A 15,302-nucleotide genomic window follows, 5' to 3' on the forward strand; every position below is an offset into this window, starting at 1 on the left:
TTGTCGGTGCTCCTGCCCTAGAACATAGGCCGTGCCGCATGTTCTCATATTCTTGAGTGTTGATAATCTCAAAAGAATACAAAACATACAAGGATCCATTTTCGGACAAATTTTCTCGTCAACAGTAGCTCAGTCAATCCTTAGACAAAAGAGAAGGCATTATCTCTCTCTCTCGTCCGATCTCTGAACTGTAGAAGCATAAAAAGCTTAATTTTCGGACACAGTTCATAGCTAATATGTCTTTGGAGATGCCTTATGCGAAAAGTCAGTGCATGTCTCAAGCTCTCTAGTCTTTGTTTTTCATATCGTAAGAACACGGGGTTCCATATTCCTACAAATTTTCCAGTTAGCATCCCGTCGCTCCCTAGCCCAAAGCCAGGACCCTGTCGCTCGCCCGTCTTTCTGGATCACCGACGACTACAGAGGTTGAATTTCAGACAGATTTCTCAGCCAACTATCTGTCGATCTCCCTGCCAAAAGCCAAGACCCCACCGCTCTGCTCTCTCTGTTGTGTTCTATTTTCAGGACTTTGGAGTTCAAAGCTCGGTTTACTCAGACCACGCGCCGCTGGAGTGTAAACTTTGCCGAGGGTCTGAACGACCGCCTGAGCAAAGAGAGACCAGAGAGTCAGCCGACCGTGCGACGCGCGGCTAGTAGAAGCGTCTTTAACCGCCTCACTGGGGCCTAAACTTTCCCATATCTGGCCGGGAGATTGTTAATTACCTGCGTTTTTACCGCTGCTGTGGCGATAATGAAGTGTAATTACTTTCGGAGTTAAGATAAGGGAGTGAAGTCGGGCCAGACACGTCCGAGCGGAACGCATCCCGATGGCGGGCTCCAACCCGACACGACCCCGAGACTCCAGTTTCAGAGCCCAGCGGGTGAACCCGTGGCCCCTCGGCGCGATCTGAAGCCCGGTCCCGCCCGTCGCAGCACATCGCGACGCTCGGCGGCTTGCCCGCCTCCAAATGTCGCGCAAATTGCGGAGCTGTGCTCGTTACTTGTGTTCCGCCGATCAAAGCCCGGCGAACACTACACGATCGATTTTTATTTTACCCAGCTCGGAACAGTCTACTCTCGCCACTGCTTGTGATGTTAACAGCGCCCTCTAGGGACCACGCACCCTTGAGCAGGTTGTTGCAGCAAATGAGCGAAAACCGCACCTTATTTGATACACACATACATGTACCCCCATCTGGAAAATGCATCGCCCCAGTGCAATGATAATCACCATCTTCAACACTACAAATTGTGTACAATATCATCACCTGAAAATAAAGATCGTGCCCGTATCAGATGTTAGGAATCAATTAGCATCTTACAAGGGCACGCCCCGACACTTGATTATGACATGGATGGGTCTTCTAAAAGCATTAAGGGCTGAGTTGATATCTGAAGTCATGACAAGATCCTCTCACCCCACCCTTGTACTTGCGCATTGGTCTAGTCTGTAATTCTGCGGGAAGGTTTGCATACGGTTGTCTCGAGTCGCGGGGAAGCCCGGCCCAGAGTGGTGACGGATAGCTACCAACGTGTGAAAGATAGATTTAATTAAGGCAGCTCTCCACGCCGCGGGGGCCGCGGGACATCCCAAGCTCCGCCCCCCGCTCCACCGCCTGCCGCGCTCAGTTCTCGTGACCACTTCATAGCGGTCGGACGCGTCTCTACTCTGCTCCGCGCTAGCTCGCGCTTGCCTGGGGACTGTTACTGTTAGTGTGTGTTTTTCTTACATACACCAGGCTCGACCTCAAGACGTTGTTGGACTACCGCCGAGGATTTCGTCGAGGACTTCTTTCTTGGAGGGGACGTAACGTTGTCATCTGTTTTCGGACGTCTTTCTTGGGGATTTCTTCGTGTGCGAGTGAAGATTCATTCAAGACGTGCGGGTTTTCTTGAAGGAGGTTACCACGCGTTTGGATTTCTTCCTCTAATAATATCTCCTTCAGTCGGTTTGTTACCAAAGGTGGAAAGCCGGCCGCTTCTGAAAGTTCGCCTGCGGAAAGAACCACGACATTAAAAACCGCGCCGCTTCGCTTTTTTTTCGAGCTCTTTCTACTAACCGGGAGCCCGTGAGTCAGATGTGAGGATATGCGTGTTCACCTCTCGCCAGCGGCCAGGCAATCCCACATACCGGTGGGACAGGAGTACACGGCGAGATAAATTGTCTCCCCATTCAGCGCTGTCGTTATCAGTCGTCAGCACGGTGAGCACGCTATCAGTGTGGAACCGATTGGAACGGGTTGTCGGTGCGTCCGGGCTTGCCTAGCTTTGCTTTCCTGGCGACGCACGCTTTATAAAACGCTCGTCACGGCAAGGTATGTTGTAGTATGTAACGCTTTTGATGCGGGGAAACAGGTCCATTCAGAGCTAGCTAGCATTACCGGGTAGGAAGCATTCACGTTACGGAAAGCTTAGCTTGGTGAAGATTTACTCCTCAGACGTGAGCTATTGTAGCGGGAGGCTCGACTGTTTATAGAGGGACGGGTCCAGCTGGCCACTTTGTTTTGAGAAAAAACGGAGTGAAATCTGGGTCCGCAAAACCGTGTTTTTCTGACCGAGTGAAAGTGTTGTTTTATCTTACGAGACCACAATGGCGCGGACGTCGAGTCTGTGGTTTCTCGTGCTGTGCGTTCTCACGGTTGGCGTGTGCGGGACCGAAGTGAGATACTCGGTCCTCGAAGAGGAGCCGCCGAACACTTACATCGGGAACCTGGCGCGGGACTTAGGGGTGGTGGGCGCCGCTACCCCGCGGACTTTCGCCATCCTGTCGAACTCGTCGCAGTCGCGGGTGACGGTGGACGAGGTGACCGGGGTGCTGTCGACGGACGGGCGGATCGACCGGGACGTGCTGTGCCCGCGGGCGCAGGTGTGCGAGGTCGGGCTGGAGGTGGCCATGCTGCCCAAACAATTCTTCCAGCTGATCCAGGTGCGGATAACGGTGGAGGACCAGAACGACAACACGCCGCGCTTCCGCAGCAACGTGGTCACACTAGATCTCTCGGAGGCGACCGCCGTCAACACCCGCGTGCCGCTCGACAGCGCTACGGACCTGGACTCGGAAAGGTTCTCCGTCCAGACCTACACCTTACAGGCTTCAGCCAACCACGCACCCTTCGATATAAACATCTTTGACGGCGTGGACGGTTCTAAGAACGTGGAACTGGTGGTTGCACAGGCCTTGGATCGGGAGGCGCGCGCCTTCTACAGGCTCGTCCTCACCGCTTTCGACGGCGGCAACCCGCGGCGCTACGACAGCCAGGTCCTGAACGTCAACATCCTCGACACCAACGACAACAGCCCGGTCTTTGAAGAGGAAAGCTACTCTGTAGACATTATGGAAAACACGCCTGTCGGGACGCTTGTGCTGGATCTGAACGCCACCGATCCTGACGAAGGTACGAACGGAGAAGTTGTGTATTCTTTCAGCAACTCCATGTCGGACTCTCTCCTCGCTCTGTTCTCTCTGGACCCGATAACGGGCAGGGTGACGATAAACTCTCCGCTAGACCGGGAGTCGGCGGCGGGTAAAGTTTACCAGCTGACGGTGCAGGCCCGCGACAGGGGCGTCAACTCCGCGCCAACCTTCGCAACGGTCCTTGTCAATGTCGGCGATAGGAACGACAACGCGCCTCTGGTGACCCTGAACTTTGTCACCTCGTCCGAGGGCCCGGTGTATCTCTCCGAAGACGCGCCGGTTGAGACGTTTCTGGCGTATCTCACTGTTTCAGACCGAGACGGTGGGCGGAACGGACGGGTGAACGTGACGCTAGACGGCGCGAATAAACACTTCAAACTCCAGTCTGTGCCGCAGGGCGACGGACAGTTCCTGATTGTCACGTCGTCCAAAGTAGACAGAGAGACGCTACCGACGTATAACGTCACCGTTATAGCGAAGGACGACGGGCGCCCGCCGCGGGTGTCCTACAAATCCTTCGATATCATCCTCATGGACGTGAACGACAACTCGCCCGACTTCGGGACGGACCGGCTGGAGTTTCAGCTGGCGGAGGAAGGCGAGGCCGGCACGTACGTCGGGACGGCCACCGCCACCGACCCGGACCAGGGAGCGAACGGCGAGGTCGTCTACTCCGCCAGCGACGGAGACCAGACTGTATACGTGGACCCTGAAAACGGCAACATCATCGTGAACGAAGTGATCGACCGGGAACTCCGGGAGTTCATCCAGTTCACCATGGTGGCCCGGGACGGAGGGGTCCCCTCCCGTATGGGGTCCGTCCTCGTTACGATCAGGATTACCGACAAGAACGACAACGCGCCCGCCTTCTCCGAGTCCACCTATCCGTTCTACATTACCGAGTCTGTGGCGGTCGGGACTTCCGTAGGGACTGTTGTGTCCACCGATATGGACATTGGAAGGAACGCCAAGCGTCGGTACAGGATCATACAGGGAAACGAGGAGGGAAAGTTTTCCATAAATCCCGAGAACGGAGTGCTGTACACAGCGGACCAGCTGGACTATGAGCAGGTGAGACAGTACGAGTTGATTGTTGAAGTTCGTGATGGTGGGGTGCCCCAGATGACTGACACCTGTCTAGTTAGGGTCTTTGTCCAGGACGAAAACGACAACAAACCCGAGATCACTTTCCCCAACAACAGGAAGAATGTTGTGTATGTGCCCCTCACCGCCCCAGTCGGTTACCTAGCAACAAGCATCCAGGCGGTGGATTGGGACGAGGGGCCGAATGGGGAACTGTCGTATTCCATCACTAACGGCAACCGTTTGGGCATTTTTGTCATCTCCGAGCTCGGAGATATCAGGACAGTGAAGCTCATCAGACCCGAATGGGCGGGGCTGTACACCTTGACCATCATGGTGACGGATCACGGTGCCACGCCCACTTCGGCCACCACCCTCCTCAACATCTTTCTGAGTGATGCTGTTTATAACGGTTCTACCATGATCGGTGGGGATCTCCTCCCCGCAAACGTAACTGACTGGAACAGGTTCAACATCGCCAACACCCGTCCACAAGATGACGGCTTCAGCATCCCGATCATCATCGTGATTGCGCTGAGCTGCGCTCTCGTCCTCCTGGTTTCAATCGTAGTCGTGGTAATCCTAAAATGCCGGCGCAGAAACAAGGACGAACGGCAAACATACAACAATGCCGAGAAACAGCCCGTCCCGCAGCAGAGGAACTCTATAAACAGAGGCAGCGGGAGGAAAAGAAACACGAGCCACCGCGAGATCGTGGTGACGGTAAACGAGGCCGCGCACAAAATGGACTACAATGACATCATCAAGGAAGAGCCTGATGGACAGGAGAGTTCAAGTCCAGGTTCGCTCACGGAGACCTCCCCTCCCGACTCGGAGTCTAAACTTCTTAAGAAGGACCCTCCAAAGGTTAAGAACCTCACCAAGAAGGAACAGCCGGTAGGAGCAGAGAGTGAGACAGACGAGTCAGGATCTGGACCGGATCGGAAGGAAGGGCACGAGGCGTCGTCCGAAGATGAGGTAAGAGTTATGATTGTTCTTCCTTCAGAGTTGTGCATTCTAAGATGTAGCAGGTAGTCTGACAGGTTCCTTGGTAGGATTATCTTCCTTTCTTGTGGCCTGTTGTCAGTCTTGTTTGAGCTTAGGACTTCAGAGACATGAGAGAAGGAAGATCTTGTGCTGTGGGAAATATCCTTCCTTCTTCTAGCCTAATGTCAGCTTTAAGTTGTGTGTGGCAAACAGAGGGGGTAGGGTCCTTTGCGATGACAAAGTCAGCCTTGTGTACTCAGTATAAAAGTGATTCAGTATCTTTCCATAGAGAACTGCACAGTTTAAAAGTTAAAAGTTTAGGTGTAACAGGCTGTTTGACAGATTGACAGGGAAGGGAATCTTATCTCTTGAGAATGAAAGGAAAGTCTTTTTCTTCCAGGCTTTTGTCAGATTTTAGCTTACATGTATGTAAGTTGAGAGGAAGACTAATTTCTTGGGAGAAATGTTTCCTTCCTGTAGGTTATGTCAGTAGGTTGTGAGGGGCATTACGGTATAGGAAAATTGGCCCTTCTCCACTTAAAAGTCAACTCCACTCCTGCATTGAGCAGGATGAAATTCAAAGGAGCACTCCGCATAAAAATCCACTTTTGATGCACTGACAGATGCTGACAGTTTACAGCTTGGAACTTTCCCCCCTTTTGTCCGGCCCGTCCGGTCTGACGTCCGCATGAAGTTTATCTAATGGTGCGTGCCAGTTTCCCTAACCCCGGCCCTCGGCCGCGCAGGGTTATTGACTGCTTTCGGAACTACGTTTGACAGTTGTCTCACGACTGAAGGTGTAACGTCATGCCTTATGAGCGGCGTAAATGTGCGTCGAGTGATTCCCGCGCTTGTGAAGAGATGCGGGACGACTGCCGTGCTGACAGGCTTTATTGCGGGTTTTATATCATGGGAAGTTCGGCGGCACATCAGGTGTCGCATGCGGTGTGCCGGGAACATTTCCGAGAGGATTCTCATTGCGATGCTGCTGATGCTGACAGCTATTTTGTCACCCTGCGTGAGTCAATGTAATTACACAAGCTCATCAATATCATGTCTATGCTATGCCGACAGGTAGATACATCTTAACGGCTAAACAACTAATTCTTTTCATACCCCCAGGCTATGTTCTTTCTCGTATGCAATACAGTATATGGTTTTTGTTTGAATTTCTTTCATCTACTGGCAATTGTTGTGAGAACATTTAACTACCACTAGTCTTTTTGTATTCTCATAACAATCCGCTGAAGATGAAACAAGTGAATCAAAGCTGTAGAGAAACTAAAACAATACTGAACTGCTTATTTGTGACAAAAGAACTAATTCCAATCGACTTTTCTTGGCATGCATAATACATGTGGCCCACGGCTATGTGCTAGTTGCCACCCACAAGACATCGTTGTAATGTTTGTAGCCTTTTGCTGGTTGTTATGAGCAAAACGTCCCTTTAATCCTCTCTAATTGAGTCTAAATTAGAAAGAGAAACAATAACATTACCTGAATGCCTTTTCAGTGGTGAAGCTAATCTGATATAAGCATGGCAACGCCGCAGGCAAGACCCACACATTTAGCAAAACCACCTTCTGTAATAACTTGAGAATTTAAACTACAAAAAATAACTTCTTTCTTGTGAGGTAGACAGTATTAAGGTTGAGCATTTCAGGCTGGACATACTTTATATATACAGGTTAGTGTAGGTAAGTTTGGAGCTGTGCAGGTATTTCTGATGTCTGTCGGCACCAATTCATTTATTTGTTCCTAAACATGCCTTAAACAGTTCACAGTTGCATTCTAAATCCTCAGCCCTGAAAAAAAAAATAGTTTTTAATGGTTTAAAAAGTTAAAAGGAAGGAAAATGATAGTTGCAGCCAAAATCTATCTTGCGCAGGTAATTCTAAATACAGTGGAAAGTATTTCATGTCCTTACCCGCCCCTCTAACCTTGCCCCCCCCCCCCTCGGGCAGTACTTGCCCTTTTACTATCTATGATTCACAACATACGGTAAAAGTACTCATGCTGCAAGCATAATGGCCAGGTTCAAAGCCAGAGGTTTGCTGAATGGACTTATGAAAGGTCCCCGAGATAAGATTGAAGGGTAGCGAGTGGGTTTGAGCCCTGGCGAAATGCCCCTTTGAAGGGAGAAGATGCAAATGTTCTGATGTATGTTGGAGGAGAAATAGCCTCTGGAGTTGATGTGAAATCAGAAAATGGACTACGGCCTCACAGGACGTTGGTTCGATCTGAAATGTGGTGAAAGGGCTTATGTCGCTTTTCTTGGAGTCTTCATTGAATGTTGGTCTGGGACGAGACTGATTCCTATTACACTTTCCTGTATCTCTATCTGCATTCGGTAGTGGTAGCCAGTGTACGTGGGACTGTCTCGCATTGTCGTACGTTAGCATCACAACAATGTGACAGGAGTAGGTTAGGCCATACCAATTTCAGGGCTCGAAATAGTGGGTGCATGTGCACCTGTGTGCACCCAAAATTGGAGCTGTGCACCTAATTTTTGATCGTGAGTGCACTAGTGCACCTAGATATTTTTGCAGGCTATAGGGTAAAGGTACTACCGTAAAATTCCTATTTACGTACGCACTTTTTAAACTTTTCAAGTTGCAGGCTGGTGCTCCAGGCTGACGCCAAAGTCGGGGTGCGTACGTTAGGAGGGGTTCTTCCTCGGAAAAATCACATACCAGCATGAGAGTATGGTACATCTTCTTGCAAATGAAGTGTGGAATTCTACCACATAATCAATCAGTAATAAAGATTTAATAATACATATATTTGAATTTCTACCCAGAAACATTTTCTCAGTAACCCTTTTAGTCGGTAAACATCATCAGAAGGATGATCATTCATGTCAACCTCTTAACTATCCACCAAAATGCTGGAGAGGGGGTGCGTACGTTAGGAGGGTTTTTCCCCTGAACGTTTCAACTCACTGAGTCAAGCCTGCAATCGTCCCCCATCCTCGTCCACCAGGACCTTTCCGCTCTACGTTACATCGCTCGCGGAAAAGGCCCTGGTAACACGGGGTGGCATCCATGGTTATTGCAGGTCGAGCCTCCAAAACAGCTTCAGCCAATCAGAGGGGTTAAAACCCATTTGCTTCCACTCATCGGAAGCAAACGCGCAAAGAACGCTGGGAAGCTATCAACCAATCAGGTTACGTGTTACGGCTAGGTCATTAATTATTCATGAGCTACAACTGCCGTTTGTGCCAAATAAGGGTTAGCTCATTAATTATTCATGAGCAAGTCTCGTCGACCTGCAATAACCATGGATGCCACCCCGTGTTACCAGGGCCTTTTCCGCGAGCGATGTAACGTAGAGCGGAAAGGTCCTGGTGGACGAGGATGTCGTCCCCAAATCAGGGGTGCGTACGTTAGGAGGGGTGCGTACGTAAATAGGAATTTTACGGTATAGTACACTAGAAAACAGTATCAGAAAAAGCAATATAACCCTTTGTTGCACTTTCTTTGATGCACTACTTGTCTGAAAATTGGTAGCTATAGAATTACAGATTGGAGTTCTTGATTATAATTATAAGAGCATTCAACTGTAATTATGTTTTGCTAACATTCAACTTTGTTTTATCATTATGTGGTGCACCTATTTGCAAAAATGGATTTCGAGCCCTGGATTTGCTTCTTTGTTCTCAGACATTTTAAAATAGAAATTCATTTGATTCATCTATAGGACGAGAAGGCAGAGAACTGGGAGGACTGCTGAATATAATCACTCCCTGAAATTGTGTTACAGACTTTTCTCTCGGACTCAGTTTATTGGTTGATTTTTTTTTTACAGCATAATTTTTTGAAATCGAGAACGAACAAAGTGAATTTGTTTGGCTGAATATCATATGATATTTCCTGTGACACCCCCCCTCCACTTGGACCCCTGGCAAGAACGGACATGTATACATATGTATATGTACTGGCCGACAGGGCCTTCCAAGGAAAATAAAGGTTTGCTACTATTACTACATATAACTAACCACACACCTACACCCTGCAATAGTGACTGCAATAATGAAAAAAAACCTACTGCCCTTGATCACAATCTATACAGTGCTTTAGGGAAGAATGAATTTGTAAACATCCTGGGTAGATGATAGCGCAGGAAGTCGTTGATGCGAGTGTTGTCTGTTTCCTCTGTACTGTGATTGACCTCGAACGCACAGTGTGCTAATTATACCGCCTACAAAGATACTGATACATTTTAACATGCTCTTACATATGAACCTGTCAATGACGAACAGCCCTTAAATGCAATTATACATCCTCAGATTATAATTAGGATGATCCCTCGCGATTCCACTCATATCCCGAGTTGCTCTAATTTTACAACCGATCTATCACTCTTGACAGAACGTAACAATGGCAGACAGAGGGCCATCCTTGTCGTTAATTTCACATGTCTGTATCAAGGCCGTGGTAGGAAGATCTTGTCAATGTTAATTAGGTTAGATCGGCTTAGCGGTACTCCCCATGTGTCACCGCACGGTGGGTTATGCAGGAGCTTGTAGTGATTATTTAATGAGGTAACGTGGCACAAGCCATCATAATCAAATGTCTGGATGTGAGGATTTCTCTGTTTAGGCCATACTAATTTGATCAATTTGTTCTTGGATTCTAGGAAGAAAAATTGATAAACCTGCCCAAGAAGACCACTCTACTTTTGTAGGTAGAGGTGGTCACTTATACAGGTCTGGCGTTTACCACCTGTACATAAGAACCACCAGACCGATGTGACCACTTTTTGGTGGTCCCTTAGATAATTTTCCACATGACATTATACCCGATGTAATCTGAGTGGTCTTCTTGGGAAGTTTTGATGGCAGTAATACTAGTAAGAAACAAGTTTTCCTCCCACAGTCCCAGCTATCTGTTTTCATCTTGTCCTTGTGCTTCATTTTCACTTTGAGATGACCGAGAACCGCAGAGATGATTTGGGTTGGCCTCATGTCATGGGACCAGGTGTTGATGGTTCGCTTTGCACTTTATAAAAGTGGAAATTTATTTAGGGACAGCTTAACCATTCAACACTTGGGAGGTTGCCCATGTTTTTGGTCATCTGGAGCGTCAAACTGACTTTAAAAGGAAGATGCCTCCATTTATATTGCGAGGACTTTTCAGATCGAGAGCAAGTGGACAGAAAGTGCAGAAAACATCTAGCCTTTCAATACAAATTTCAACCCTCTCTCGCACAAAGCAAGAAGCCTGGAACTAACCAATAAACGCTTTTATACATTCAAATTCTTGTAATTCCGAGTTCATGTTTTTCATGTTCTCGCTGACGTTGCTTTTGTACCAGGTCACGCATCCTCCACAGAGCAAACTTATTGTTCAAATTATTTCTTACATCTAAATTTATCACACTGCCAGAGCTAATGTTGGTAATAACGCTAATGCCAGACAGCAAGGCTGACAGGTACATTACTCACGGAGCGATGGCTTTGCCATGGGGGCTGAGAGGTTGCAATTTTTGTAAGAGTCTCATCTTAGACTGCCTTCTAAGTGATATATCTGCCCTTGGGTGGGGTGACCAGTGCTTAGTACATGATATTTTCGCTCAGCATAAGTAAGGCTGCACTAAATTATCTCGCTGGTTTGCACTATTCTTATTAGTAATGTCCCCATGACGTAAGCGGTAACGCAACCCCGCTGCTTCGCCATCTGGACAGAATTCCGTGGATCCTGGGGCCCGAGTTCGATCCTGGAGTCACGACTCCAGCTCGGACATGTCGTAAGGGATTGCATTCGTCAATTCGGAGGGTGACGTAAAGCTGGTTAAACTGGTATGGCCTAATGCATTATTGTAAGAACTCATTCCTGAATATAGATCAGGGATGTCTGTAGCTTTGATTTTGTTTTCGGTTCCACTCAATGTTCAGGATCCCGTTTTCGTTTCTAAATCTGTCCACTTAAGCTCATGAAAACACATTTTCATCAGTTTCATGTCGTGAAGCTCAGATTGTTGGACGGATTGACTAAAATTTTTCCTGTCCTATGAAGCAAATTTCCATCCTAGGATGGAGGGATGGGTCCTGGAGACAGCCCAAATGAAAAATTGTAGCCGTGCAAGTTCAAATTCATGTTTGCAGATCACGTAGAACCTTAATCCTATTTCAGTTACACTATAAGTCAGTCTGCGGCTTGACATATCTATCAAAAGAGTCCATTTAACATGGACTTTATGTATATAGCTTCTTTGGAGATGCCATTAATCAACGTGGATCTGACAGTTGCATTTTTGTGGACCCAGGCTGTTTTATATCATAACAGGTTTGTTTGTAAACTTATTATAGACCGAATCACAATAATACAGCCCACCAGCTTTGCAGGCATGTGGCAGCAGCTGGCTATGTTATGTCAAATGAGTTGTCACACCTAAAGCCTTGCAAAAATCTAACCCCGAGTGTTGGTTAAAGTTATCAAGTAAAGACGCTACGACTATTCTAGCTGAGAATGAGTTCCACCCGACAATTGTTCTAGGGAAATATACAATTCCACTGATATTGAAAGTTGTAGTTTTGGCAATTTTTTCTTCTCCTTTCACACATTCTCACTGACTACTAGATAGCTTCAATAAAGTTTGCAGTTAGATGTGCAAAGGTTAGGGGTGACATGCTGTTCAATGTAATGTAACCAGCTGCTCCCACACTGCATGCCTGCAAAGCTGGTGTGTTATGCCGAAGGGGGCTATACAGATACAGAAGCTGGTGTGTTAGACAGAAGGGTGGTTCTACCGGCTATACAGATACAGAAGCTGGTGTGTTACACAGAAGGGCGGTTCTACCGGCTATACAGATACAGAAGCTGATGTGTTAGACAGAACGGTGGTTATACCGGCTATACAGATACAGAAGCTGGTGTGTTACACAGAAGGGCGGTTATACCGGCTATACAGATACAGATACAGTGACAGACACAGTAAATTGACATGGTTTTGCCTGAGTTTTATCGAGTGGACCTTCCCGGTCAGTGAGAGTCGGGATGGGCCGACCCTCCCCGCCCATCGCTCCTCCTGCTAGTGCACTCTCTAGCTTAACCCCCCGACCCACTGTCTTACTTAATACGGCTCTGCGTGCGCTCAAATTTCCACCATTTTGCGCCGTAGATCAAAGGGCGATACCAAAGTCGGCGGCAGACGTAAGCAGCTTTGATCCACATTAGTGGCATTATGGTGAGAGAAATTGATTTCGGATCAATGTCGCCTGCCATTTCGGCCTCCCCTGGGATGTAACCATGGTGATTTGGATTTCTTTGTCCCCTAGGACGTTGCCATGGTGATTCTGTAGCAGGAAAAAAGAGCACGAAATTCTGGACGTTAAACATTCTCTTTGAAGTGTACAGGACGGAGTGCCCTGCCAGATATCTCAGAGGGATTCTGCAAATGGGTCTTCAGAGAAGCGATCTGCTTGTTAGCTCTCCCTCTCTCTGCTTGTGAAGTAGGGTGCAGAATCAATCAACCATTGGTTAGGCTAGAGGCAGGGAAAGGCGGCACCAATTTACTTCCTCGGTTCTCAGACATTCTAAAGTCAAAATTTTAAGCTAAAGTTCAACTTAAAAGAAGATAGCTTGTATTTCATAATCTCTGACCCAGGGTTGTCTCTACGACGAAAATTTGCTTGTTGGGACAGACAAACCTAGCCTGAGGGTCTTCCAGTTTCAGAAGGCAGAGCCTGGAACTGAAACAGGATGACACTCAGGCTAAGACAAACCCCAGCCATCCAAAAAATCTGAACTTCTTGACATGATTTTGATGAAACTGTATTTTTGTAATCTTAAAATGACAGATTTAACATCGAAAATCAACAAATTGGGTGGGACGGAAAGAAATTTTGAGCTGAAGACAGCCTTGCTCTAACCAGAAACATGATTTAGTCAGGCTGGAAAAGATTGGAGGAAAACTGGCAACTCACTATAAATTCACTCTTTGAAACGTTGTGTGCCAAAAGTACAAACTTTACCCTAAAACTCTGTTTTCATGTTGATCTTCCAGCTTTTAAATCTGTGAACCAGTGAACTAAATTGGTGTGGCCTAATGCCGTAAAAGCTTTGTTATCCAGAGAAGATGGGCACGGAAAGTATCCACAGGGCTTGATGTATCCGCGGGCATTACTTTGTCGTTAGCGAATCCCAATCCCCCAAAGAACTGCTCCCAGACCTGATTTGAAAATGAGGGAACTAAGCCAAGTGTTAATGCGGAATGTGTCATCAGAAATGGGAAATAAAGCAGAAGGCATTTGGCTTAGCTTGAAATATTGATTAGTTGTTGCCTGACCCACATGTCGCGGCTCCGAAAAATCCCCCCCAAATTTTTGCACATCTCAGCAATTCTGGTTCAATCTAATCCGGATGTCTGAAATACTTTAACGTTGAGTGCAAAAGTTTGTCTAAGTGAAAGTCATTTCAAGCGTAAAGTCGTAAGTATCTGATAAAGTGCGGCAAGCTGCAAAGGAAATGCTCAGAGATTGGTTTTAAGTTTGATTTGATGTTGAAAGTCAGCATGTGTTATCTATCTAACCTCTGAATAGAGAAATCATGCCTATAATATGGTAATTATACCTTTTATTCTTCCACAACCCAATGTTCATTTTACGGTAATGCAGTTCAATTTTAAACCTATTTGATGTAGACAGCTCGGATAATATCTTCCCTAAAACTACCGCAGAGTGGAGGCCATTATCGTCGAAATGGTTTGGGCTCTTCATTAGATAGCTTTAAACAAAGCACGGAGGTAGATACGCAGCGCTGTGGTGTGATAACTGACAAGTCGGTGTAATGTACTCAGCTGCCACCTGCTTGCCAAGCTGATGTGTTACTCCTGAAAGCAATTACGCTGGTTTTGCCGATACAGATGCATAAAGTGCCACCGCTGGACGGGTGGTTAGGCCATTGATTTGCTGGATATGTTGTGAACATATCCTTACATCTATGCGAATGTCAAGAAATACAAGTTATGAACACTCCTTCCAAGCAAGGCTGGACAAATACTGTAACAGTTAAACCTGCCCAAGAAGACCACTCGATGGACCAACAGAATTTTGTCCACGTAAACAGGTGGTCACTACGGACAGGATTCTTAATGCTTGTGTCAATGGGAAAAATAATCTAAGGGACCACCAAAAAGGGGTCACATTGGCCAGATGGTCCTTGTATAGAGGTGATCATTTGTTTGACTGAGTAAGGGTATTTGATAATCCATAGAGATCACCATTATCCTTGTCCCATGAAATACAGAATGCCAAACACTGGAATTTTGCAGTTCCTACCTGGCCAAATACTATATTCTACTCCACCTTCCTCTGGGAAGTAGATGGCACAGGGCCATATCTTCCTGTCAGCTCTCTTGTGCTGGTGTCAAGTAGGGTACAATGCCACAGGGTGCTGATGTCAACACTAACTTCATGCTGACCCAGGTCTCCATTGATAACCTGCAAATTGGATCGGACAGCAGCCCTGGCCACAGGGGCGGCTGGGAAAAAATCACTAAGGATATTTGGGGCTGGATTTTTTTTCTGAAAATTACTTCCCAGAACAAGGTTATGAGGCCACTGAAGGTTGAGGGTTAGAGAAACAAAAAGAAAACCACACAAAAAAGTGTCAAACCTGCCCAAGAAGACCACAGTCTGACCACTCAGGGGACATACATGTATAAAATCTGGTCTATGTGGACAGGTGGTCACTATAGACAGGATTCTTGAAGCTTGTGTGAATAAGAAAAATCATCTGAAGGCCACCAGAAAGTGATCACATTGGCCACTTGTACGGGTTTGACTGTAGTCATAAGAATCATCAGAACGAGGTGC

General features: G+C 47.1%; 1 protein-coding gene across 1 annotated transcript in view; it reads left to right on the forward strand.

The window, feature by feature from the left end:
- Positions 1-1,347: 1,347 nt before the first annotated feature.
- The window catches only part of LOC136437187 (protocadherin-7-like), a 79,520-nt gene continuing 65,565 nt past the window's right edge, over positions 1,348-15,302 (forward strand). The window contains exon 1 of the mRNA XM_066431670.1: positions 1,348-5,476. Coding sequence (XP_066287767.1) covers positions 2,591-5,476 — 2,886 coding nt within the window. The 5' untranslated portion in view covers positions 1,348-2,590. The remainder of the gene's footprint in view (positions 5,477-15,302) is intronic.

Source organism: Branchiostoma lanceolatum, chromosome 6, assembly GCF_035083965.1.
Source record: "Branchiostoma lanceolatum isolate klBraLanc5 chromosome 6, klBraLanc5.hap2, whole genome shotgun sequence".
Classification (NCBI taxonomy): Eukaryota; Metazoa; Chordata; class Leptocardii; order Amphioxiformes; family Branchiostomatidae; genus Branchiostoma; species Branchiostoma lanceolatum.